The 26,605-nt window shown below is 40.2% G+C and overlaps 1 protein-coding gene across 1 annotated transcript; it reads left to right on the forward strand.

Moving 5' to 3' along the window:
* Window positions 1–1,400: 1,400 nt before the first annotated feature.
* On the forward strand, window positions 1,401–25,785 carry UTP6 (UTP6 small subunit processome component). The gene is made up of 19 exons (XM_008695369.2): window positions 1,401–1,612; window positions 2,862–2,946; window positions 5,187–5,228; window positions 5,455–5,547; window positions 6,475–6,522; window positions 6,944–7,007; window positions 8,752–8,870; window positions 11,577–11,654; window positions 12,427–12,508; window positions 13,022–13,103; window positions 13,978–14,162; window positions 14,734–14,813; window positions 15,194–15,271; window positions 17,643–17,822; window positions 19,210–19,290; window positions 19,492–19,601; window positions 20,386–20,452; window positions 23,138–23,210; window positions 24,126–25,785. Exons 1-19 carry the CDS (start codon window positions 1,521–1,523, stop codon window positions 24,284–24,286), a joined length of 1,800 nt encoding a protein of 599 aa, XP_008693591.1. The 5' UTR covers window positions 1,401–1,520; the 3' UTR covers window positions 24,287–25,785.
* The last annotated feature ends 820 nt before the right edge of the window (window positions 25,786–26,605 follow it).

Raw genomic sequence — 26,605 nt, forward strand, 5'->3', positions numbered from 1 at the left:
CTTAGAGCAAGATAAACATAGATGCAAAATTTGAAAATAAGTGAGTATTTATAGTTGGGTTGATTTAAAAATCATAGTTATCTATCAGATTTGCCTTGAAATGAAAATATTAAAATCTCTCAGCTTGCTGAGCCCCTTGGATCTAAAGAAATTTAGCAAGTGCCTTTTGTTATTCTGTCATGCATTTATTTACTGAGTGCTTATTATTTTCTACGCATTGTTCTAAGGTCCCAGATATCTAGTGAACAAAAATATTCCCTACATATTTGGACTTACTATCTAGTGGCATCCCTACTTTTACTGTTAACACAGGCTGGGAATTTTCTTTACAAAGAAATTTCATCTTTGCTTTACATCCATGAGTTTCTTCCCCTCTCTCCTCTCTTACAGCTGAGGGATCAAGAAATGAAGCTGAAGCCAACCTGTGTCTCAATTCTGAGACCAGTGGGATAAAATGTGAAAGGGGGAAAAAAAAAAAAGGAAAGGCACAGAGGTGGAACATGGTTAATTGCTAAACCTATTCCTCTTTCATAAATCATAAGGTGCTAATGCCAATGTTGAAATAAACAGGTCTAGCAAGAACTCCTGCTTTGGTTTTTTATCATCTTCCAGAACTTAAAAAGAATTCAGCCATGTAGTTATTATTTTAGGTTTAGTAATTATACCAACAATGTAGCTTCCAAGCTGAATTGTCTGATGGTTTCCTTAGAAATGCTAACTGGCTCGGGAATTGTTTTATGGAGAGTCTATACCTTATTGATTTATTTCGGTAACTCCCAAACTTTTCAATACCAAGCTCCCCTCTTCTTAAAAAAATATACTTTCTGATACCTACCCAGGGCCACATGTTTTAAAAGACCTTGTCTACAAAGGCAGAATAATTATTTAAATAATGAAAAGGCCTTCCCATTTAAAAATTAATCGGCCAATTACAGATTCTAATTGGCACGTGAAAAACCGGTGTTGTCACACTGCTTTACTAAGTCTAGTCGAAAGCAAAGCCATAGTATTATGGACAGTCTGGCCAGTTTCAGCGTCCTTTACGATTTCCATTACTGACATTTTCAAATGTTTGCTATTGGAAAGCGAGGATATAGGACGGCACCACAAAAAAAGGAGACAATATTCCGCAGAAAACGCATAGCACGTCTCTCTCAGGTAACCCCTCTAGACCCCAAGAGGTGCTTTCTCGGATCCCCGCCCACGGTTAGCCTAGCGCGCGTTTAGCCCCGCCTCCACGCCGGCCCCGCCCCTCCACTCCCGTCCACGTGAGTCCTCCAGCGTCTGTGGGGTCCTCGCGGCAACCCCACATTCGGCCACAGAGAGGTGACAGCCGCCGCGAGGGCCAGAGGGCCTTCTCCAACGACGAAGGCGGCGGAAGCGGAAAAGGCGGGACCTAGGGCGCACGTTACGTCAGCACGTGCGAGCGCTGGGGCCGAGTCTCCGGAATAGAAGGTGGGCTCTTGATGCGCGTGTTGGCGGTTCAGATGCTCGCCGGTGGGCTGTAGAGTTGTGACCTCATGGCGGAAATAATTCAGGAACGCATAGAAGATCGACTCCCCGAATTGGAACAGCTGGAGCGCATTGGACTTTTCAGTCATGCGGAGATTAAGTGAGAGAGAGCTGAGGAAGTGGAGGGGCTGGGGCGGGCTGAGGGGAGGGGAGGGAGTCTGTGGCGGGGTCAGGGATGCGGGGGGCACTTAATTGGGCTTATTTTTCTGAACCTGGCAGAAGCCCATTTTCATATTTTGTTGATGCCCAGAATTTCTCATTTGATGCAAGGTGGTCTGTCCACTCACCCACCAAACGTCTGGCAGCTCTACGTGGAGCCAATTCTTAGGGTTATCAAGGTGATAAACCTGGATCCCTACCCATCAGGACCTACCTGCCTTGCGTGTGCGGGGGGGAGACGAATTAAACATTTTGCTTACAGTGTGGCGTACTGTAAGTTGATTGTCCTAAAGTGTAGTGCTCCAGACATGCAAAGAGTGCTGTGGGAGCCCAGGAGGAGTGGATAAATCTTTCTAATAAGACTTGAAGATGGGGACCATTTAATTCAATTTCGTGTTCTACCCCAGGGTTTGGCCAGCAACGTCTGGCACATAGTTGGCATTCAGTAATTTGTTAGAATTAAGTTTAACGTTTTTTAATGGTTTTCTGTGATTGTTTCTGCATTTTAAAATGGCTGTGAATGTAGTAATGTGACTATGGGATCCTTGAACATTTTTTAGTGAAATGGAACATAGCAATAGTTCAATAACTGTTACTGTTAACTAGAGACAGTTATTGGTCTTGCACATCTTGCATTAAATTCTCCTAATATACACATGTTGTGTTCTCTCTAGCTAAATACAGTGAACCTTTTCCTGTGAGTCCTTTGTAGTGTTAGTAAACCTTCCTGGGTAGAAACAGTAGGGACAATCTAGGTGGGGTTTTTTTGTTTGTTTTTGTTTTTCGAAGTCTGCATGTTGAAAACTCAAAAGTAAGAGGAATTTAGAAAAGGTAACTTGATTATTATTAAAACCTAAGTGACCTGAATTTGGAAGAAAATAAATCTTTACTAGTATCACATTAAATAATGTAAAGTACTTAACGTTATTTGCTTTGGTGGTGGGAATGTCAGTGGTCCCTCGCAGCCTATTAAGATGATTTTCATGAAAGTTTTAAAATACATCTCGATGCCTCTAAGCACATAGAAGTAATCATGTAGAAGAATACTTGCTTACGAAGGATAATTATTTGGGAATTTCAGGTTTTGGAAAATGTGTTTTAAATATATTAAAAATAAACTTTAAAAATGCCCAAAGTTATTTAACTTATGCTTTTTTCAAGTGTTACATCTTAAATGGCTTTCTCCTCAGGGCTATCATTAAGAAGGCTTCGGATCTGGAATACAGAATACAGCGAAGAGCTCTTTTTAAGGAAGATTTTATCAATTATGTTCAAGTAAGTGAATAATTTTAATCCCCTCACAAATTTTAAATCAGTTCTAGAATGGTGAGCTTGATTCCGTTTTCTATAAAATTCTAGAATTGATGATGAAATAGTAATATTTGAACAGGAATAGAGGTGATTTAGGAGTAGCATTGCTCCACTAAGGGTTTAGTCCTTGGCAAACTGAACTTTTCTTTTTTCCTTCTATAATGTAGATCAGGCAGTGCCAAAGATACTGTGTATCAGGATGTCAACAAGAGAATTGACATCCTATTTCTTGTTGGGGGGTGGAAAGGAGAGTGGGTTTGATGACAGTAGGTGGTTGGAAAATTAATATTTATGTGTCTGTAAGTCTGCTACCTAAGAAAGAGATATACTGCGAATTCTTCAGTATATAAATGGATGGAAGATTTGAGTGAATATAAAGTAGACATGTTGTACCAATTTTCAGATGGAGGAGAATAGCTAATATGTTGGATAACAAAATCTAGCTTCAGAACCCAGTAGTAAGATGAAATGTTACAAGACTGAAGGTTCTGACCATAGGTTTAAAAAAACTACAGGTGAACAAGTGAGACATGACTTTGAATCTTATGTTTGGAAGAGGCTTGAGAGCTCATAGTAGATCGATAACTGAAAATGAGCCAAGAGCATATTACATCAAAAAATGTAATCTCTGTGTCAACTATACTTCAGTAATAAGTTTTAAAAAGGAAAAAGGAAAAAAAAATTGACTCTATTAACACAAGTAGAAAAAAAGTGTTTTGCACTCATCAGACCATGTCTGGAGCATTGTGTTAGGCTTAAAGCTACATTTTTTTTTTTTTTAAAGATTTATTTATTTGAGAGAGAGAGAGAGCACAAGTCTGGGGAGGGCCAGAGGGAGAGAGAGATAATTTTTTTTTTTTGCCCAACTGCTGTGCCACCCAGGCGCCCCAAGAGAGAGAATCTTAAGCAGACTACCCCTGAGTGTGGAGCCCAACACGGGGCACAATCTCATACCCCAAGATCATGACCTGAGCCGAAATCAAGAGTCAGACGCTTAACTGACTGAGCCACCCATGGGTCCTGAGACTACGTTTTAAGAACTTTTTTTTTTTTTTTAAGATTTTATTTATTTATTTGACAGAGATAGAGACAGCCAGTGAGAGAGGGAACACAAGCAGGGGGAGCGGGAGAGGAAGAGGCAGGCTCACAGCAGAGGAGCCTGATGTGGGGCTCGATCCTGTAACGCCGGGATCACGCCCTGAGCCGAAGGCAGACGCTTAACAACTGAGCCACCCAGGCGCCCCAAGAACTTTTTTTTTTTTTAAGATTGATTTATTTATTTGAAAGAGATAGTATGGGGGTTATAGGGAGGGGTAGAGGGAGAGGGAGGGAGTCCCAAGGAGACTCTGCTGAGCCCAATGTGGGGCTCGATCCCACAACCCCGTGATCATGACCTGACCTGAAACTAAGAGGTGAATGCTTAACCCACTGTGCTACCCAGGTACCCCTCTTCTTTTCTTTTTTTAAGTTTGTTTATTTAAATAATCTCTACACCCAGCCTGGGGCTGGAACTCATGACCCCGAGATCAAGAGTCACACGCTCTTCCAACTGAACCAGCCAAGTGCCCCAAATCTTATAAGTGTTGATTTTGATAACAGCTTTCTTTGTATCTAAAATGTTTATAACTTTGCTAATGCATGGATTTGTGAGTTTTGCTGATGTAATGTCAATTTTCGGTTACTGTTAAGACATTTACTACAAATTAGGCTTGATAGCAAATTATCTTGTTTTATATTCTTTTTTTTTTTTTTTTCTTTTTTAAATTGAGCTCTCTGCCCACTGTAGGGCTTGAACTCATGACCTGGAGATCAAGAATTGGGTGCTCTGCTGACTGAGGCAGCTAGCTGCCCAATCTTGTTTTGTTTGTTTATTTATTTGTTTTTTAGAGAGAGAACAAGGGAGGGAGAGCATGCTAGTAGGGGGCGGGGGGTAGGGGGAGAAGGAAACAGAATCTTAAGCAGGCTCCATAACCCAGTGCAGAGCCTCATGTGGGGCTCCATCTCACAATCCTGAGATCATGACCAGAGCTGAAATCAAGGGTCAGACGTTTAATTGACTAAGCCACCCCGGCACCGCCACCCCCAATCTTGTTTTATAGCCTTGATTTTTATTTATTTTATGATTTTAACTAAATATATTTCCTGTATTTAAAAGATTATAAATGTCATTGTTTTCTCTTTTTTTGTATGTTTTTCTTCCATAGTATGAAATTAATCTTTTGGAGTTGATTCAGAGAAGAAGAACTGTAAGTAGATATTCTGGAAGTTAGAAAAATTTAGAATTAAGTAGTGTGGCTCTATAGCTAGAACTTGGGTTTGGGAAGCAGTGGCACTGATAAATTGTGTGGTGATGTGCTCCTAATGGATAGTTGTAATTATTTGTTTTCTTTATCAGTACAGTTTAAGATCAAGTAGGAATGTTGCTGTGGATAAATGTGATTAAATTGAGGCTTCGTGTATGTCCCTGTTTAGCGCATTGGCTATTCATTTAAGAAGGATGAGATTGAGAATTCTATTGTACACCGGGTACAAGGAGTCTTCCGACGAGCTTCAGCAAAATGGAAAGTAAGTGATCAGAACATCTTGAATTATAAGAGATGTGAAGATACGTATTGTATGTACTGTAATTACAATATTCAAATATATTGTTTATTCTTGAGTGTGTGTCAATATTTAACCTGATTATGATATCATTATTTGAAACCACTTATCAAACCATTAAGAAAATTGATCTCATTACCTTATAATTATTCTTTGAGGATGGTGCTGAAAATGATAGATTTGATACATAATTAAGGACTAGAAATTTGGGATTTGTTTGGATAAATCTCTAAGTGAAGTACACCAGAGACTTGGAGGTAGAAGATGAATGGTTAGAGTGGGGCAGCACCTCACTCACTTGATAGTCTTCAAGTCGGGCTCTGGGACTGGGATATAGTATATGGGGAGTACTTTGGATCTTGAGAAGGACAAATTTTGGGTTGCTATCCCTGACTGAGACCATTTAAGAGCTGCATTGAACACATTGGGTAGATAAGACATTTTGCCTTGGAGCATGGTAGGTGGGAGTGGTGGCCAGAGGAAGTTACCATGTTTAAGAGATCTAAGGCCTCAGTGAACAAGAGCCTAATATGCTGAGCAATGTGTTACCACATTGACCTCTCTGAAATCTATCTCTGTTTCTTTTTTTTTTTTTTTAAAGATTTTATTTATTTATCTGACAGAGATAGAGACAGCCAGCGACAGAGGGAACACAAGCAGGGGGAGTGGGAGAGGAAGAAGCAGGCTCACAGCAGAGGAGCCTGATGTGGGGCTCGATCCCACAACGCCGGGATCACGCCCTGAGCCGAAGGCAGACGCTTAACCGCTGTGCCACCCAGGCGCCCCTCTATCTCTGTTTCTTAAAAAAAAAAAAAAAAGAAAAGAAAAGAAAGTGCAAAGTTGTATTATAAGTTAAAATTAAGGCAGCTTACTACATTGCTTTTCTTGCAGGATGATGTCCAACTTTGGCTATCCTATATAGTGTTTTGTAAGAAATGGGTGAGTATTGGGCAGCTGTGTCTTGCTTCCTTATTCCTTCTTTCAGTTAGTCTGCCTTTTAAGCCCCGTACTTGGTTACTGAACTCCGTGTTTTCTCCAAAGTTGTAGGGTTAGCAAGTGGGAAAAAAATTCAAGTCTGAACTTCGGTGTAACATTTGTATATATAAATGGCTTCTAAGCCAGAAAGTGATTTTTATGTGTGTATTTGGTCAGTAAAGTTGAACATTTTTAGATACTTAGAATGTTTACATGTAGTTAGAAGAAAACCATGAATGTATCTATATTTGTTTATATGTCCCTACAACAGCAGATCTTGCCCCATTGGATTTTAAGTTGGTAAGGAAACAGTACCAGATCACTTAGAGATTAGTAACAATGATTTCACTGTATAGGTAGTAGAATTGCTTTTTCTCTTTTACAGGCTACCAAAGCTCAACTTAGCAAGGTATTTTCTGCCATGTTGGCCATTCATTCAAACAAACCAGGTATGATGACAAACTTGTCAATTTTTCTTCTTCCTTTTATGTAGACTCAAGCTATTTTGGAATTTATTTTGCTTAATAAATCTAAAAAATTATTTTGAGAACCTGAGCATAGGTATTTGGGCTTTAACACTTTCGGTTTTCAAATAGCTGCCTCTTAGTTCATCCCTGCATGTTCTGTACCACTTATTGTGTCAGGTATTATATTTGTGGGTAAGAAGGACTAAGTTTTTTCTTACTTATTTGTTTGTTTTTAGAAGTATTTTATTTATTATTTTTTTAAAGTATCTTTTATTTTATTTTTTGTTATTTTTTAAGGGAAGCTCTATACCCAGGGCACCTGGAAGGCTCAGCCAGTTAGGCATCTGACTCTTGATCTTAGCTCAGGTCTTGATCTCAGGGTTATGAGTTTGAGCCCCATGTTGAGTTGCACACTGTGTGGAACCTACTTAAGAATAAATGAATGAATGAATGAACCTACTTAAGAATGAATGAACGAATAAATAAATAAATAAATAAATAAAGTAAGCTGTACGCCCAGCGTGTGCTTGAACTCACAACCCAGAGATCAAGAGTTGCATGCTCTGTTGACTGAGCCAGCCAGGCACCCCACTAAGTTTCTTTTTAGATGATGATAAAGTAAACTCTTTGGTCCTTTGAGGGACATTCTTTTGGATGCAGTCACGATTAAGGAGAATTTAAAGGGGAAAACTTAAAAAAGGGGAATGCGTTAATACAGATTTTGCAGGAGTGACTGGCATAGGGTAGATACTCACGTTTTCTAAGAGAAAGACTTCCCTCTTGTGATACTGTGTGAAATGGTTCATATTTTATAGTGAAGGTGCTCCAGTGCCTATTCTCAAGTATTAGGCTCAACCAGGTTCACACAGCATGGGCTAAAATAGGCTACATTTGGCACCAGTTAATTGAGAAGGATACAGCAGGACAGCATTCGGTGTGTATCTTTAGTAGAGTACTGTTAGCAATTGGGAGGCTGGTCTCTGGTCCCCAGGATGACAGCTCAGGGGGTGAGGGAATGAGAGCACATGCATGGGTAGAGGAGCCACTCTGACTTGGAAGACCTATGGATGGGCATAGCTTCCAGGGATCCTAGAAAGCACTGTCAATTTCAGGAGTCACATATTTAAGAAAGCCCAGAGCAATGGTTCTTTCCCATTCACAACCCTTCTAGTCCAGATGTGGTTACCAACCATGAATCGTTTTTACAAAAAGCAATTTTGTCTGGTGACATAGCTGACTTTTATTAAGTTTATTTCGTTGGGAAATAGTTCTAGAATGTTAAGGCAAAGGTTTTTGTTTTTTAAAGCCTTTATTCCCAACAGGTGTGATAAAAAATTTATTTTTAAAATTGAGCCATTCAAAAAAAATCATGAACTATTTAAATCAAAAGAGCGAAATATTTTTTTGTCCTTGATTCTAAAATGCGTATTTTTTCCCTGCATTTTAGCACTTAAAATTTGTATGTGACTTACAGTGATGTTGACCTCAGATTGGATGAGGCACATAAGTTTATCTACAGATGTTATCACTTATGTCTTTGCTTCAGAATACTCTAAATAAAGCAATAATACTTTACAGGTAACCATTAGAAATACCCTCTCTTCGTTCCCTTTCTCTTTTGGTAAAATTAAAAAAAATTCTTTAAGTATTAAAGTTGGAACATTGATCTTTTTTGGTCTGATTCGGTCACCTTCCTGAAATGAAGTCTCATGTTTTCCATTTATAGCTTTGTGGATCATGGCAGCCAAATGGGAAATGGAAGACCGCTTGTCTTCAGAATGTGCAAGACAGCTATTTCTTCGAGCTCTGCGCTTTCATCCAGAGTGCCCGAAACTTTATCAAGAAGTGAGTTGTGTACCTGTAAGATGAGAGTGTGATGTCTCAGTTTTGGTCCTCTTTGGACATACATTCTTTAATAAGTTAAAAAAGACTTCGATTTATGGAGGCTAGGGATAACTAGGGATTGCTGCTGGAGAAAAAGGGTAGCAAAGATATTTTTGGCTAGTAATAGGTGTTGACCATGTGTAACTTCCATCTTGTTAGTGAGAAATGGGAACTCTGACTTGCCCATTATGGTTGGGAGGGGTAGGGAACTAGACCTTACTTAACCTTTTTTAGTCGTGGGGCCAGGGTTCAGCCATATTTATACTTTTTTTTTTAATGAAGATTTTATTTATTTATTTGTCAGCAATTGTGAGAGCGCACCTAAGCAGGGAGCAGCAGGCAAAGGAGAAACAGGCTCCCCACTGAGCAGGGAGCCTGATGCAGGACTCAGTCCCAGGACTCTGAGCAACCTAAGGCAGATGCTTAACCAACTGAGCCACCCAGGCATCCCTGCCATCTTTATACTTTTGTCCTTTTTTCCCCTTGCAAATACCTATCTTCCTTCCTTCTTTCCTTCCTTCCTTCCTCCCTCTCTCTCCCTCTCTTTTTTTCTTAGTGTTTGTTTTTGGCTTCTCTTTCTCTTTTTTTCCACTTCTCATTTTTATTGTCTCTTTCTTGAGGTAGATACTTCCTTTCCCTCTTGCTGGACTTAATCTTTCTTGGCGTGAGGCCCTAGAATAGTGATGGCCAGACTTCCAATTAAGGAAAAAACAAGTGCTAGAAATGGTGCATTGTTACTTATTAGAATGGTATGTTATTAGACATAGTGTATTGTGGTGTATTACCTTTTCTGAGGTGTTTGTCAGGATAAGGGAATTTCGTCTTAAGTTGAAAATTAAGCCTCATTTGATGAGGGGAAAAAGATACGGGTCTTTATGCTCATAAGTTTTCTAGTTGTCCCAACTACAGTGACTTTTGGTTTTGTACTGCATTTTTTTTCTTTTTTTCTTTTTTGGGAGAAGAATGGGGGGAGGGGCAGAGGGAGAGAGAGAATCTTTTTAAAAATTTAAAAAATTTTTGGGGCGCCTGGGTGGCACAGCGGTTAAGCGTCTGCCTTCGGCTCAGGGCGTGATCCCGGCGTTATGGGATCGAGCCCCACATCAGGCTCCTCCGCTATGAGCCTGCTTCTTCCTCTCCCACTCCCCCTGCTTGTGTTCCCTCTCTCGCTGGCTGTCTCTATCTCTGTCAAATAAATAAATAAAATCTTTAAAAAAATTAAAAAAAAATTTTAATTTTATTAATTTGACAGAAAGAGCACAAGCTGGGGAGAGAGGCAGAGAGGGAGAGAGAAGCAGGCTCCCTGCTGAGCAAGGTGCCCAATGCGGGGCTTGATCCCAGCACCCTGGGATCATGACCTGAGCCAAAGGCAGATACTTAACTGACTGAGCCGCCCAGGCACCCCGAATCTTTTTGTTTTGTTTTATTTGTTTTTAAGATTTTATTTATTTTAGAGAGAGCATGCATGCGAGCATGTGAGTGGGAGGAGGGGCAGAGGGAGAGGGGAGAATCTCAAGCTGACTCTGCTGAGGGCAGAGCCATATGCGGGCCTTGATCTCATGACCCTGAGGTCATGATCTGAGCAAAGTTCCTTTCTATGACATGAGCCGAAACCAAGAGTTGGACGCCCAGCGACTGAGCCACCCAGGTGCCCCAGGGTATAAACATTTTTTAAGAACTTGTCATTTTCATGGGGAACCTGGGTAGCTCAGTCATTAAGCATCTGCCTTCGGCTCAGGTCATGATCCCAGGGTCATGGGATGGAGACCCACATGGGGCTCCCTGCTCAGTGGGAGGCCTGCTCCTCCCTCTCCCGCTCCCGTTGCTTGTGTTCCCTCTCTCTCTGTCTCTCTCTCTGTCAAATAAATAAATAAAATCTTAAAAAAAAAAGGAAAAGAAAGAACTTGTCACTTTCATATGTCTTGTAACATCAAATTCAAAGTACTAAAGGGGCGCCTGGGTGGCGCAGTCATTAAGCGTCTGCCTTCGGCTCAGGGCGTGATCCCGGCGTTATGGGATCGAGCGCCACATCAGGCTCCTCCGCTGGAAGCCTGATTCTTCCTCTCCCACTCCCCCTGCCTGTGTTCCCTCTCTTGCTGGCTGTCTCTTATCTCTGTCAAATAAATAAATAAAGTCTTTAAAAAAGAAAGAAGCAAAAAATAAAGTACTAAAAATTTTGGAGAAGTCTGAGTTTACACATTAGTTGTGCATTAGTTTTTCTTCATATAGCTTGACAGTATGTGTTTGCTATTGATTTTTTATTTTGAAATAATTATAGATTCACAGGAAATTACAAAGATATTACAAAGATACTACAAAGAGGTCCTGAATACCACTAATCAATTTCTCATGATGGTTACATTTTATAAAATTACATAATATGAAAATCAGGAAATCAGTGTTGGTATAATGTGTCTATATGGTTCTATGTCATTTTTTTTTTACACGTGTAGATTTGTATAACCACTACCACAATCAATATACAGAGCTGTTCTGCCACCACAAAGATCTCCTTCCTTGTCAGTGTCTGCTAGTTTCATAACAAAATATTACACTACCCCCAGACTTTCCCAGATCTGATATTTACGGGTGAAAAATGGCTTCTTATGTATTTCTAATTAAGAAATAATTATTTCCAAAGATTTTTAGTTTATTATTTCCCTTGTGTAGTACTTTAGGATGGAGTTGATGCATGCTGAGAAACTGAGGAAAGAAAAACAAGAATTTGAAAAAGCCAAAATGGATGTGGTAAGATCCGAATGTGTTGTCACCTGTTAACAATTTATAGTGTTTTCGAGCCTGCTTAGGAGTAAGAGAAAATTTTTGGAATGTATTTTTGTTCCCAATTTAATGTCTTATTTTGAAATTTTAAGATGAGTCTAGAGTTGTAATTAAATGGGCTTAGTAACAAAAATGGAATTTTGTGTTTTAAAAATAGACATTTGGACTAATTGAAGTAGTCCTCAAAATTATTTATTACTGATGGAATGGTAAATGGTTTTCTTTAATACTTTATGGTTTCATTAAATGACATACTAATGGGTTGAAGGAGCTGGAAGAGGGTTGTGAAATGTGTAGTTCCTAGCCTTTTTTGTTTTGTACAGTTTTTTTGGTGACAATATTTTAAAGAAAGAAGTTTTAGAATGTTAGAACTGAAAAAGGAACTTTGCTATTATCTGTTGTGGTTCCAGCTGTGAACTTTTTTATTCAAATAAAAGTTGACACAGAAGGGTAAACAAGGCGTTTAAAACCTGACCTGTTTGGGTCTAAGTAGAGAGTCAGGCCTTAAGCCGTGTGATCTTGCTATCACTCTAGGAGCCCGAGAGAACACAGTTGGAAGATCAGTGGTCTGGTTCCAGCTGCACATTTTACAGGTGAGGGAACTGGCCCAGAGAGAGACGTGATTTGCCAGAGGTCATGCATATGGCACAGGTAGTCTAGGACTGTTAATTTTCATCCTAGTGCTTTTTCTAGTTACTGGCCGTATCTGTTAAGTTATGTTTAATATACTACTCTTCAGGGGAATCTTGATTATCCTGAAGAAATCCTTAAGGGCGAGTTGGCACGGATCATCTACAAAAATTCTGTAAGCATGATTAAAGGTATGTGTGTTTTGAAAATTTATTTATGATGGGAGAGTGAAACATTCTGTGTATAAGACCGTTAGCTGATTTGGAAAATTTCTATTAGAAATTCTGTTAGAATGTGCATAAAAATTCTGTATGAATAGTGTCCTGTTTCTTTAAGATAAGGTTGATTGCCCCTTAGGATGTACTTGAACATTTTAGTAAGTTTATTGAGTACTTTATTCGCGTGGGGAGTTGAAAAGAAACAGGTAATTTAGAACATTTCTTTATGCCAGGAAGAAGTTTAGAAGAAAGGAAGTACTTATGAATACTCCAGAATATCAGTAATGGTTTTGCTTGTGTAGCGGATGATTTGTTTTTCTGTTTTGTCCTGTTTCTCAATTAAAAAAAAAACCCCACAAAAACAAAACCCAAACAAAAGAACTCCAGCACACCAAGAAAGTGGTACTTTCTGTAGAAGAAAGTGATACTTTAGAGTAAAATGATACTTGAGAGTCTTACTCCCCTCCCCCGCTTTTTGAATTTTAGGTGCAGAATTTCATGTGTCACTGCTTTCAATTGCACAGCTATTCGACTTTGCCACAGATCTGCAAAAAGAAATTTATGATGAGTAAGTAAAGTCATGGAAAGGTGAATATGTCTATTTCTAGTCTTGTGGTAAAAGTTTGAGTTTGGGGGTTAAGAAAGAGGAAGAGAAAATGCCACATTAAATCCTTGGAAGAAAGCAAAGTTTTAGGATTGTTGTATCATAGTCAGTTATAAAAAAAAATGGTTTCTGGAGAAGTTGTTTGACTCACTTATGGGCTTCCTTAGGGAAATAGTTTGCCTTTATTCAATAACAAATATCCTACAGCTTATATCAAAGTGTATATTCCTGCTTTGCTGGCATGTCTTTTGTCCATAAAATGAGAGTGGTCCTTGTGAATGTTTACAGTTGATTGCTGCTGGTAATTTTATTCTTTAATGTTCAAGCATATGGTTTGAGAATTATTTGCAGCCTACCTTGTGGGTACCTCACTCTTAGGTGGTACCCCAACTTTCATAGGAGATAATATAGAGCTTGGATCAGTTTGCTCTTTGGATTTTTCAGGGCTTTGGTAGGGGATTAGGTTGTGCTTTTTCTTTGCCCCTATTACAGAAAATCAAGAGCCTGGGTATAATAAGGTTCTCCAGGGCTCGAAGAGAATTGTTTTGTCACACGTACCTGTTGATTCGACTTTGAGAGATAACTTGAAAATTAACATTTGAGAATGATACCTGAAACATTCTGAAACCTAATAAATGTGCCACAACTCTGATTGATTGACAAAATTTATACAGTGAGTGTGAAGATATCTGGAGAGCCTACTGGGGAATTGTCTCATGGTAATGGAATTGTTAAAGGGGTGTCCTGGGTACGTTTTTAGAGCATAGGGAACTGTCTGTCTTTGATACTCTAAGTTAGTCTCATGTCGCAGGGCTGATGCCAGGAAACTACTTTTCAGCCTTCAGGCTCTGCACACAGATGACCCTCTCACTTGGGATTACGTGGCACGGCGAGAATTAGAGATGGAGTCGAAGCCCGCCGGGGAGCAGCCTGCCACAAAGCAAGCCAGAGCAGTGGAGGCGGGCCGGAAGGAGGAGAGGTGCTGTGCGGTGTATGAAGAGGCAGTGAAGACTCTCCCTACAGGTGAACTTCGCCAGACCGCAGTGTGCTACAGAAGTGGTGGTAGTATTCACAAATGGGAAACTGAAGCTTCTGTGCCCATTAACCGAAATCAATTTTCAGGAATCTCTGTGGTAGTTGACAGTGTGCCTGGCTTTCCAACTTGTTCTTTGGTGGTGAAAGATGGAGATTTTAGGACCTTCCTCGCCAGTGGTGGTGTTTATGTTCATCTCTTTGAGGGAGATGATACTTAGGAAATGGTAATTCAGAAGATTGTCCTGATTATCTTTTGACACAGGTTTACTTTCAAATTTTGTAATATTTGAGTATTAAGGTAGAGGGGATATATGACACGGATGAGGTTTTTACTTTTTATACTTACACGGTTACTCAGTTGTTCTCCCTCCCCCCCCCCGCCCCCCGCCCTGTATTTGATATGTTTGATTGGCCGTAATGGGAATAACTAGTTTTTTTTTTTCCACCAGACTAGTTTAAACCCTTCTTCCGGGGAATTTTCCCCTCATAGAAAAGATGTATGATGACTGTTAAACAGACTGGCGATCTAATCAGTGTGTAATCTCTCTGACTTTTCCAGAGGCCATGTGGAAGTGTTACATCAACTTCTGCTTGGAAAGGTTTGCTAAGAAGACCAGCAGTCAGTTCCTCAGAGAGGGGGTAAGGGACTTAAGTTCCACGCTTACAGTGGCTGACTAGAAAGTGATTGTTTTCTGGAAGAAGAGCAGACATGGCTCCTTTGGGGGCCTGGGAGAGCTTCCAGGAACTTCACGCTTAACCTAAGCTCTTTCTCTTTGTGGGTGACCTAGTCGTTGTGAAGGTCTGAGTCTGCTGCATCCTTATTCAGGCCACCTGGTTAGAAGGAACTCTCTTACTGGGCTGTGCTTGGTGTGGCTTTTTGGCTGGTCTAATCATAAGTGAAACCACCTCAAGTTCCTTCTCTCAGTTTTCAGAAATGTGCAAAACTGCACTTTTCCTGTCAGAGGCCAAAGACCCCTACTGGGATGTTTGTAATAACTGAAGGGTTTTTCTGATTTCAGAGGCTGGAAAGAACCATGATGGCATTCAGGAAGGCACATGAACTCAAACTTCTACCAGAATTCCAGTACAAGCAGTGGGTGAGTACACATTCACTGCCAATAACACATACTTAATTCCAGTTGGTTCGTGCTGGTGTCATGTGTTTTAATATATAGTTATATCACTAAGCCCGTTTGGAAGTTTAGAGTGGAAGATGTAGAGACATTATGTTTGTCTCTCAGTATTTGGTGTATGCCAAAAATGAAATGTGTACCGGTAAAGGGAGGAATGTTATATAGTGGAAAACACTCAAAACAAGGAGTCACAAGTTGGGTTTATTTTGTTTATCTACCCATTTATCTTTTCCTGAACATCCTTTTCCTGAATGTATGCCTAACCCAGATTGACCATTGGTATGGTAACAATAAAGACAAATTAGATGTGTTCCTATGTTTCAGAAGCTGACATTCTAGTAAGAAGCTTATTGACCCATCTGTACTCTCTGGGGTGGGTAAGGATTATTACGGAGACCAGGATAATGTGCTGAGGGACTACGTAGTCTAGATCGAGGTTTGTCACTTAAGAGCTAGGTAACTTGGGCAGGCCACTTAACCTTTCTGAGTTTGTTTGCTTGATTTTAAAATAGTGATAGTGATCTTTGTTTTTGCCAGCTCACAAAGTTCTTGACATGTACAAAAATGTTCATGATTTAACATTAAAAAATACTTTTTTTTTTTTAAAGATTTTATTTATTTATTCGACAGAGATAGAGACAGCCAGCGAGAGAGGGAACACAAGCAGGGGGAGTGGGAGAGGAAGAAGCAGGCTCATAGCAGAAGAGCCTGATGTGGGGCTCGATCCCAGATCACCGGGATCACGCCCTGAGCTGAAGGCAGATGCCTAACCACTGTGCCACCCAGGCGCCCCTAAAAAATACTTTTTAAAACATGCAGCTAGGTAATGCATATGCTGTATACTAGTCTGCTGTATTATACCACGACTGAGGTACCCTTTTCCCATTATGGCATCTATCTGGGAAGAATCCCAGGCTTGGATGAGTTCAGCTGCTCCCAGTAGCTATTGAATACTGGCAAGACAGTCACACCCTATACATTTAGGTGGACTTTGCTTTGAGTATTGCTTTGGCAGCCCTGCTCTCTTTCTGTCATGACTGTTTGGTCATTCACCACTCTGGCTATTCAGACATCCTCTGCTCCCCAAATCTCTGATGCTGCCCTTCCTGAGCCTACTACCTCATCACTCTGGCACCTTTGCCTTTAATGAGAGCTCATCAGTGTACTGCCTCTAAACTTAAAGCACTTAGCTGATTCCTACATCCGTCATTTTTCCAGATTATTCTCCACAGAATGATCTTTTAAAATTGATGATCAGATTATTCTGTGGCTTCCCACTGTCCTTTGGATAAAGCTGGTCGTTCTCCCTAATATGGTCTTGGCCTCACCTGCCAGTATTCTGGTATACATTCTGTCCCTTCAGCCATGTTGAACTTGGATTTCCTTTTGTATGCAAGCCGTCTCTTATCTTCAGTTCAGCCTCTTGCACATGCTGGTTGGGAGAGCCTTTTCTAACTAATGCCTACTCTTCCTTAAGCCTAGTATACATGGTGCTTCCTGTCTCATCGCTGCCATAGACCCCATTGGGTGCTCCTGCTTTGTACTCTTACAGCATATGATTCTTTTTCTGTTATGGCAAGTATCAGACTGTCTCTACTTCTAGACTAGAGGCCTTTGGGCAGCGGAGAACGTACCTAATTTCCTCATTATTGAATCTAGCGTATATAGTAGGCAATAAAAGTGCTTGCCAAATGAGCAGATTGCATATTGCCATTTATTCGCTCTTCCACGGTTTTGTAAAATTGAATTTTAGGGTTGTTTTTTTTTTTTTTCCCTCTTCTGTTACAGTAGTGTGGATATAAGCATTTTAAACAAATACGATTTCCTTCTGTTTATTTACTTGTCAGGTCATATTTGTTAAAATAAAATTTCCAAGTTTAAGGTACGAACACTTGCGTGACTCTTGTTACATAGTGTCAAATACATTTCAGAAAAATTGTACCAGTTTATTGTGTGCCCAACTCCATTTGAATGAATAAACATGGTTCATTATCAACCCACAAATACTGGTTTTGTCTGACTTTTATATTCTGTTCGGTGGGTGTGGGTTTTATTATAGTGAACTATTTTATTAAAAACTTAACTTTCAATCTAAATTATTTAAGTCTTCTACTTTGTATGTCTTCCCTGTTTTTTGGTAGCCTTTAGGAATAAGAGCAGGCAATGGAAGAGAATTTCAGATTGTTCACTTTGTTGCTGTTTGGCAGCCGTTGTCAGACGTTAAGTGGAAGTGCTGTTGAAATGACTGCCTTCAGTGAGGTCTTTTTTGGTTCCCTCAGCGTAGATGATCCAGTCTTCCGTAGTTAATTTTCCAGTGATCCTTTGTCTTATCCAGATTGAGTTGTTGCTGCATCGTGACTTCTTAAAGGAAGCTCTGGAGGTGGCAGTAGCGGGGACTGAATTGTTCAGAGACTCTGTGATGATGTGGCAGATGAAGCTGCGGGTGCTGATTGACTCCAAGAGTCCTGACATAGCCGGGCTTTTTGAAGAAGCTTTTGTGCACCTGAAAGCCCAGGTCTGTGAGTTGAGTCTTTTGTATTTCATTCTGTTTGGGAAATCTTTTGAGACTGAGCCAAAGCTCGTTTGAAGTGTGCTTGTCTGATGAGGGCTGGCCCCAGACTGCATTTGTGCCTATAGGTCAAGGGTCAGGAGTGGAAGAATTTCCTTCCATTTAATAGCCGATTTCTAATTTGTTATTTGAAAAATGACTAAATTTAAGTGAAATTCTCTATTTTATTTTGATATCTTGTAAGTGAGAAATATTAAGAGTATTATTCTCCCTTGCTTCCAAAGCTGTACTTAAGCCTGAGTTATATATTTTATTTTTAAAAGATTTTGTTTGTTTGTTTGAGACAGAGAGCGCGTGCGCAGGGGAAGGAGCAGAGGGGAAGGGACAACCAGACTCCGTGCTGAGCACAGAGCCCAATGCAGGGCTTGATCTCACAACCCTGAGATCATGACCTGAGCTGAAAGCAAGAGTCAGACACTTAACTGACTGAGTCACCCAGGCCCCTCTTAAGCCCGAGTTTTAAACACACATATATTTCTAAATCTTAAAGCTTTGCAGCGAATCTTTTTTTAAAAAAGATACTCATTCGTTCATTCATTCATTTCATTTAGAGAGCAGGGCGGGGCGGAGAGAATCTCCAGCAGACTCCTTCCTCAGTGCAGGCCTGACTTGGGGCTTGGTCCCACTGCCCTCAGCTTATGACCTGAGCCAAAATCAAGAGTGGTCACAAAACTGACTGAGCCATCCAGATGCCTTCCAGAATCTTTTTTTTTGTTTTGTTTAAAGATTTTATTTTTAAATAACCTTTACACACAACGTGGGGCTTCAACTCAACCCCAAGATTAAGTCACATGCTCCACCGACTGAGCCAGCCAGGCACCCCCTTTTATATTAGTAGGAAAAAAGTATTCTGGAAGTTAAAGTGGGAAAAAAAATCTTAATTATTCTCATTTGTATGTACCTCTGGGGCATGAGTGAAGATCAGATAGTTGAGTTTGGATTAGGTAGTACTTGTGTGGTGGGTCCTAGACAGCAGAGATGTGACCTGGGTAGCTGTGGGTCTGACCAGCTATGGACCCTTCATTGCTTAATTCACAGATACCTGATGGTAATAACTGTAGGCAGTACTTCCAACAGAAGGGAGCTAGTTTTGACAGGAGAGTGCTGCTTTGGGGGTCTTGGTCACAAGTCTGTCTGTGCCCTGACATGCCATCCCTACTGGGCACTGAGAATTTGGTCATGGTGAGGACAGACTGGGAGTGAATCCATATTTTACATATTGAGTATCTTAGTAGGAGCCTGTCTTTATAGTGACTAGTTTTCAGAGCATAGAGCTAAGCTGTTATTTTCTAACTTTTTTTTATTTTATTTTTTTCTTTCTCACCGTGACCAGGTCTGTCTGCCATTGTGGATTTCTTGGGCAGAGTGGAGTGAAGGTGCCAAAAGCCAAGAAGACACGGAAACCATTTTTAAGGTGTAGGCCCCATGTTCCGAGTCTTGTGGTGGGTGGGGAGTGAGCAAATAGGTTCACTAGTTGGCTAGTTTTAGGGTTATTTTTATAGCAAATGTTCCTAAAGCACTGTTAATTGAGCAGCCTGGGATGGTTCTGGAAAAATTTGTTTTGGTATTTATAAATTTCCTCATGTAGCTTGTGTCTTTTTTTTTTAAATTGTAGAAAGCTCTCTTGGCTGTCAAAGGTGCCGACTCAGTCACTCTGAAGGATAAGTACCTGGACTGGGCTTACCGAAGTGGTGGCTACAAAAAGGCCAGAGCTGTGTTTAAAAGGTGCTCGCAGACTTTCATCACTGGTACTCGTCTCCCCGCCTCAGACTCAGCCCCTCATACCCAGGTCATGTGTATGGCAAATGGTATCCGAGGAAGTAATCCAAGAGTAAAAGCAGTTCATACCCATTGGTGGAACATTTTAAAAAAGAGGGTGATAACTATTAACTCACTGTAATCAGGAGAAAAAAACATGCTTAATGTATCATTTAAAAACTTTGTTTTTGAATATTTGAGCTTATACTGTAATCACATTTTGTATACTGCTTATGTGGGTGAATATTGCACTGGCCTTTTCCGTGTCAGTATCCGTTCTTCATGAACTATTAGAAATAGCTATTAGAAATAGCTGTGTGGTACACAGCTCTGGGGATGTGCCATAATTTAGATGCTCATAGTAATACTGCCTTGGTGAACATTTCTGCACAAATAGTAGTTGTCCATATTGGAAATTACTTCCTTAGAATATATTCTTTGAAGTGAAATTATTGGTCTCTTTCAGAAAGACCTTGAGAGGTAGTAGAGGGAACTTTAAACTGTAAAAGGGAGGAAGAAGAGAACAGGGAGAAGACTGGATAGGAAGGAGTTTGGTGGGGGTGAAGAGTAAGTCACTGGACGCTGACAGCATTGAGAGGGACGGGTGGCCAAGTCCAGTGCTTGCACAGCGTTGTGGCCAGGTCTTTAGTAAGCCATGCGTTGTGGAGGCGCTGGCATAGGAGTTTAGATCCATGCAATGTAAGAGGCTTTCTGTCTCTGTGGAAGATAACTGTTTTCTCCTTTTCTCTAGTTTACAGGAAAGCCGTCCGTTTTCAGTTGACTTTTTCAGGAAAATAATCCAGTTTGAAAAGGAGCAAGTAAGTGTTCTGTCTGTGCATTTCTTGTCGGGGAAAATAAATGAGTGGTTATTCTCCTATATGGCAGCACTTTTGTCATTTAAAAAGCTCTTCATATATATAGTATACATTTCCGGTCCCTTCATCTCACCATTTTTTCATAGAGATGGTTAAGAAATGGTAATCAAGCAAAGAAGAGAAAGTCCATGTCTGGAAAATAGAAAGCTCAGATCTCCCCTCATAGTGGAAACCCTGCCTGCCAGGTTGGGCGAGGTGCTGCTTCTCTGCCTCTGGAGCACCCTCTTTGTCTTTTGTCTTTTGTATTGGGTTATGAGGTAGAGAGTAGGCGGTAACTGTTTGTGGTGTTTTGTTTTTTTTTGTAAGATTTATTTATTTATTTTAGGGAGAGAAAGCGAGTGAGCATGTGTGCACGAGTTGAGGGAGGGACAGAGGGAGAGAACCCCCAAGCAGACTCCCCGCTGATCATAGAGCCTGATGCAGGGCTTGATCTCATGACCCATGAGATCATGACCTGAGCCGAAACCAAGAGTCGGACACTCAACCAACTGAGCCACCCAGGTGACCCATGTTTCTGGTGTTTTTAACTGAACTAATGATTGAGGGAAAATACAAGAAGGTCTCTGTTTAAAAAATAATACTTGAGTGGCTCAGTCGTTTTGAGTGTCCGACTGTTGATTTCAGCTCAGGTTATTGTCTCAGAGTTGTGAGATTGAGCTCCGTGCTGGGTGTGGAGCCTGCTTAAGATTCCTTCTCTCCCTCTCTGTGTCTCCCCACCACTCTCTCCCTCTCAAGACAAAAAAGAAAAAGATAGTATAAAATATAATACATGAAAATCTGAAGGTGTCTGTAATCCCATCGCATTAATGCAGCCAACCATATTTATTTCAATTTTCATTGTTTACTTTAAGTTTTTGTTTACATGTATACACGCAAGTTCTATTTCTGGCTTATGTGCCATGTGGAGGTTCTCTCTTACTTTTTTTTACTTAATGTTAATTTGTGAACATACTCTTGTGTTTTTCCACGGTTGGCATCTTGAACGGTTGTGGTGTTATTCTTAAACCCACAGTTTTCTTAACTAGTCCATTACATACAGCTTGTTTCCAGATTTTTGATACCGAAAACAAGAGTGCCATAAGCATTTTGTTTATACAGCATTTTTTTCTTCTTTGGAGTTCTTCCCTCGGGATAAAATTCTGGGACTGGAGAGAACAGTTCTTTCTATGGTTCTTTATATATTGTAAGATGGTCTTCCAGAAGAAGTGTACTTCTTTGTAGCGATAATCAGCAGGTATATTTCCTCTCACCCTCTCTAAATCTGCAGTTTTGCTTTTTCTCCTTTATTTTGGTATTTTGATTGGTGTTTATTATTTTTACTTGAATTTTTGAAAAATTACTAGTGAGGTTAAATTCTTACAGTTTTAATCATTGAGTGGGTCATTTATCTGTTCTTATCCTTGTAGTACAAGAGGTAGTTCAGCATAATAACAACCAGGCTTTGGATTACTGACATAATGTGTCTTGGGCAGTTCTCAGCCTTGACATCCTCCTCCATCCAGGAGGTCATACTACCTGTTTCAGGGGTGTGCAGGTTACAAGGCAGGAGGGGGTACTGTGCATAGTCCTGTGCACGTTATGAGCCCTTAGCAAACCGTGATTCTGTTCCTCATGCATGTGTATGATATGTGAAATTGACTTTCTATAAAATAATACAGTCTTAGGGAAGAGAAATTTGAATGAGGAAATAGTTACTTGACTATACAAGAGTATGTTTAAACCGTAGGTATTACTCTCCTTTGAAAATGAAACAAAGGAGAATACATTTAAATGGAAGTAGAGGTAAAGGGGTGCCTGGGTGGCTCAGTCGGTTTAACGTCTGCCTTTAGCTCAGGTCATGATCTTGGGGTCCTGGGATTGAGTCCCACATCAGACTGTCTGCTCAGCAGGGAGTCTGCTTTTCCCTCCCACTCTACCTCTGTGCACATGCTCTCTCTCTCTCTCAAATAAATAAATAAATAAATAAATAAAATCTTTAAAAAAAAAAGGAAATAGAGGTAAAGAATGAACATTTATTGATTGTAAAGTTAGTACCAGCCACTCTGCTAGGTGCATAATTAGCATTTTAATTGAATCCTTGTAGTTGCTGTAAGAGGTATCATTATCCTTGTTTTATGGGTGAGGAAACTTTTAAGGTCAGAGGGTTTAAAACACTTGGGGAAGGTTATATAATTAGTATTTATGTATGCTTTGCCTTCATATAAAAAGTTTCAAGATGGACATAGCTAATATGTGCCAGAGCCCAGACACACAAGAGAAAGAAATCCTTAGCCACAGGGAACAAACCTTCCCCATTTATTTATTTAAATCCTAGTTTTCCCTCAGGGCTTTCAAATGTATTTTCCTGTGAAGCTGCCCATGCCCCCCCAGCTGAGAATCAATTAGGCTTTTTTCCATGCTACCAGAGCAGAGTGCTTTTATCACTGTTTGACTTTGACTTCACTCTGGGGACTGCTGCATTTGACTTTTCTCTGGATAAGGTGAGAGCCAGGCTGTGTTTGTCCTAAACCCTGAGCCTTCTCCCCTTCAGATACCTAATAGGTGGTAGCTGTTTGAACAATATGGTTGAAAGGAATTTGTGACATGGATTAGGCTTTTGAGGCAAGATTGTCTGATTATTTTTATTAGGAATCCTGCAAGATGGCGAACTTAAGAGAATATTATGAGAGGGCTTTGAGAGAGTTTGGATCTGTAGATGCTGGTAAGTAAACTTGAGTTAATAGATACATCTGTTTGCAGGTGTGGTCTATAACCCAGCAGTATGGTTGGAACAGTCCTTAACTCTTCTAGGTCATGGCCCTCTTTGAGAATAAAACTTGCCTCCTTTCCCTGCCTCCTCCCTTACTTTGTGCATAAATACTTGCAGACATGATTTGGCTTATAATTTCAAGTTCACAAGGTCAGGAGTTCATAGGTCTTCTATTAAGAACTCTGGAATAGAGCACAGTTTGCTTAGTTTGGTCTCTAAAAAGTGATACTTGTTAAGGGAAAGGTTGATGTAGGTCAGAGTAAAAGTGGGAGTGATGGGGTAGTAGGATGCTAATTGACACTAGTTGTCATTGTTGCCACACTGTCCTCATTTTTATAGGATTTGTGAAACATATTTCTTGGTATAGGTATCATATAAAATCTGTTTACTTATTAACTCAAAAAAAATGTTTAGTAGTTAAACTTAGATTAAAAAAAATACATTAGCTTTTACAAGGTTTTAGCAGACCTTCTGGTGAAATGAATAAAAATGGCATTTTTAATAACCCAAGCAAGTTTTATTAGGCATGGTAACAAAGTTACGGTGAACTCACTGAAACTCAGCTTCACCTTGAAAGAGACTCCGCAAAATCCTCGCTCTAAAATATTTAGTAGTTTCTGTTTATGAAATATGTACGTAGATTGTCATGATTTAAAGTGAAGTTTTCCACTTAAAAAAAGTTTGCTACGCCTTAGTGTAAAGAAGCTGAGAGAGGTGTTATTTCACACAGGGCTCTAGGGAAATAGCAGCAAGTTAAGTTTCTTAGAAATCTTACACCGAGTCAATATGAAATAGTTAAGTTTACATAATAAAGCCTTGTCAGTGATCTGATTGTATGTCTACAGTAATTTTTCGTTCCCTTTAAAGATCTTTGGATGGATTACATCAAAGAAGAATTGGGCCACCCCCATGGTAGACCTGAGAACTGCGGACAGATCTACTGGCGAGCCATGAAAATGTTACAGGGAGAGTCGGCAGAGGTTTTTGTAGCTAAACATGCCCTGCACCAAGCCAGCAGCCATTCGTGAGAAGAGGAGGAACCCAGCCACCTTTGTGAAATAGTACTGTAAGCGCTCTGGCCAGATAGCTGTTGTGAGCTCATCTGCAGTTTGCTGAGAGATGACAGACAAGGTGGCTGTGTGATTTTTGGGACATGGCTTTAGTTTTGTTAACACGTGACTCTTTCATTCCAGAAGAGAGAATTGCTGTTTAGTGGCCAGAGGCTACTTGTTAAGACTGGACTTAACTGTAGGTCCTAAATGTTTTCCAAAATAAATAGAAATCATAAATTTGAGTTTCTTCTGTTACCCCTGGTCAAGAATGGGTATCTCTCATCTGGACCTAGGGGCCAGTCAGTGAAAGTGGAGGAGAAAGTAAAATTGCATTTTTATTCTCTCCTTACTAAAAAAGTATACATGGTGTGCATCTGCTGTAGGAAATACGGAGGGAACAGAATAATGTGGAGAAGAAAGTAAAAGCATCCCATAACCTCATCTGCTGGAGTTAAACTTTATTTCCTTTATGAGAATTGGATATATACTGTTAGATCATTTACTCATTCATTCATTCACTGATTTAGTGTTCATTATTAGCTGGAAAGAAGAGAAGGTTTTTGGGCTGGAGGTAGGGTTGGAGGAACAGAGCTGGACATCCTGAGAGAGCTTGTTGACACCACAGAAGAGGATTCTGGGTATTGGGGGCAAAAGCTGACCTTTAAGAGGATAAAGACATTATAAAAGTGTCTTCTATCTCTGGGACTGATCTTTAGAGAAGTGTCTACAGTGGGGAGGTCCAGCAACAAAAGGAGGGCAATGGGTAGGGAGTCAAAGCTGCAGAGAAGGCCTTCAGAGGCAAGGGTGGAGGATGGCTGGGAGCAGAGAGGGCATTCGGGGAGCAGGGGAAGGAACTGTTTGAATTTTACATCGTTTAACATTGATGTCACTGGAAGAAGCATTCAGTGTAGTTTTACTTAATATTGTTTCACTTCTGTTATTTTTCCATGTCATTAAAAAGCCTTAAAAACATTTAATGAATTTTTAACATTCCATTGTACAGATGAGCCATGACTTATTTTACTAATCTCTTGTGGTTGGACCTTGTCATTTCTAATTTTTTTCTTATAAATGCTGTTGATGAAGATTCTTATAAATCTTTTTAACATTCCTGGTTATTTCTTTAGGAGATTGACATTTGATGGTAGAATTACTGAATTAAAGGATATAACTATTTTAAAGAATTGCCAGTTTGCAATGTATGAGAATATTTTGAAGCAGTGTAGGAAAGTCAACACCTTTACCTGCAGTGGGTATTATATTTAAAATTTTTTGCCATTTGAATAGGTGAGAAGTGGTATGTCATTGTTTTAATGTGCATTTTTTTATTAATGAAGGTAATGTGCTTTTCCTGGTTCTCTTGTTTTTTCATGTTGACTGTTTTTTAAACTTTTTTCTTACTAATTTGAAAGAATTTTTAAATAGTAATTTTTAGTTTCTCTCCCCTTTATTGCAAATAATTTGCCTGTAGCTTTTGTGTGTGTGTGTGTGTTTTGATTCCTAGAGGATATTTTGGTATGTGTATGATTTTTGTTGTTGAAAACTCTTCCTGTGGCTGAAGACAACTCATTTCCCCCCCCAAGCAGTTAACTAAATTTTCTATAACACTGTGCCAAGTCATTTTTCTCTCTATTGATTTGTGGTACTTTTTTTTTTTTTTTTAAAGATTTTATTTATTTGAGAGAGAGAGTGAGTGCACATGAGCAAGGAGAGCGGCAGAGGGAGAGAGAGAAACAGACTGCCTACCAAGTGGGGAGACTGTTGGGGGGCTCCATCCCTGGACCGTGGGATCATGACCTGAGCCGAAGGTAGATGCCCAACTGACTGAGCCACCAAGGCTCCCCCTCCTCTTCTTCTTTTTTTTTTTTTTTAAGATTTTATTTATTTATTTGACAGAGATAGACAGCCAGCGAGAGAGGGAACACAAGCAGGGGGAGTGGGAGAGGAAGAAGCAGGCTCATAGCGGAGGAGCCTGATGTGGGGCTTGATCCCATAACGCCGGGATCACGCCCTGAGCCAAAGGCAGACGCCCAACGACTGCGCCACCCAGGCACCCCAAGGCTCCCCCTCTTCTTAAAAAAAGATTGATTTATTTTTAGGGAGAGCATGAGTGGGAGGGGCAGAGGGAGAGGAGAGAGAATCTCAAGCAGACTCCCTGCTGAGTGGGGAGCCTGACTCGGGGCTCAGTCTCACAACCCGAGATCATGACCTGAGCCGAAGTCAAGCTGAAGTTGAGTCAGATGCTTATTGACTGTGCCACCCCTGGTGCCCCTGTGGTACTACTTTTATTACATA

The sequence above is a fragment of the Ursus maritimus genome, unplaced genomic scaffold, assembly GCF_017311325.1.
Source record: "Ursus maritimus isolate PB19 unplaced genomic scaffold, ASM1731132v1 scaffold_24, whole genome shotgun sequence".
In the NCBI taxonomy this organism is placed as follows: domain Eukaryota; kingdom Metazoa; phylum Chordata; class Mammalia; order Carnivora; family Ursidae; genus Ursus; species Ursus maritimus.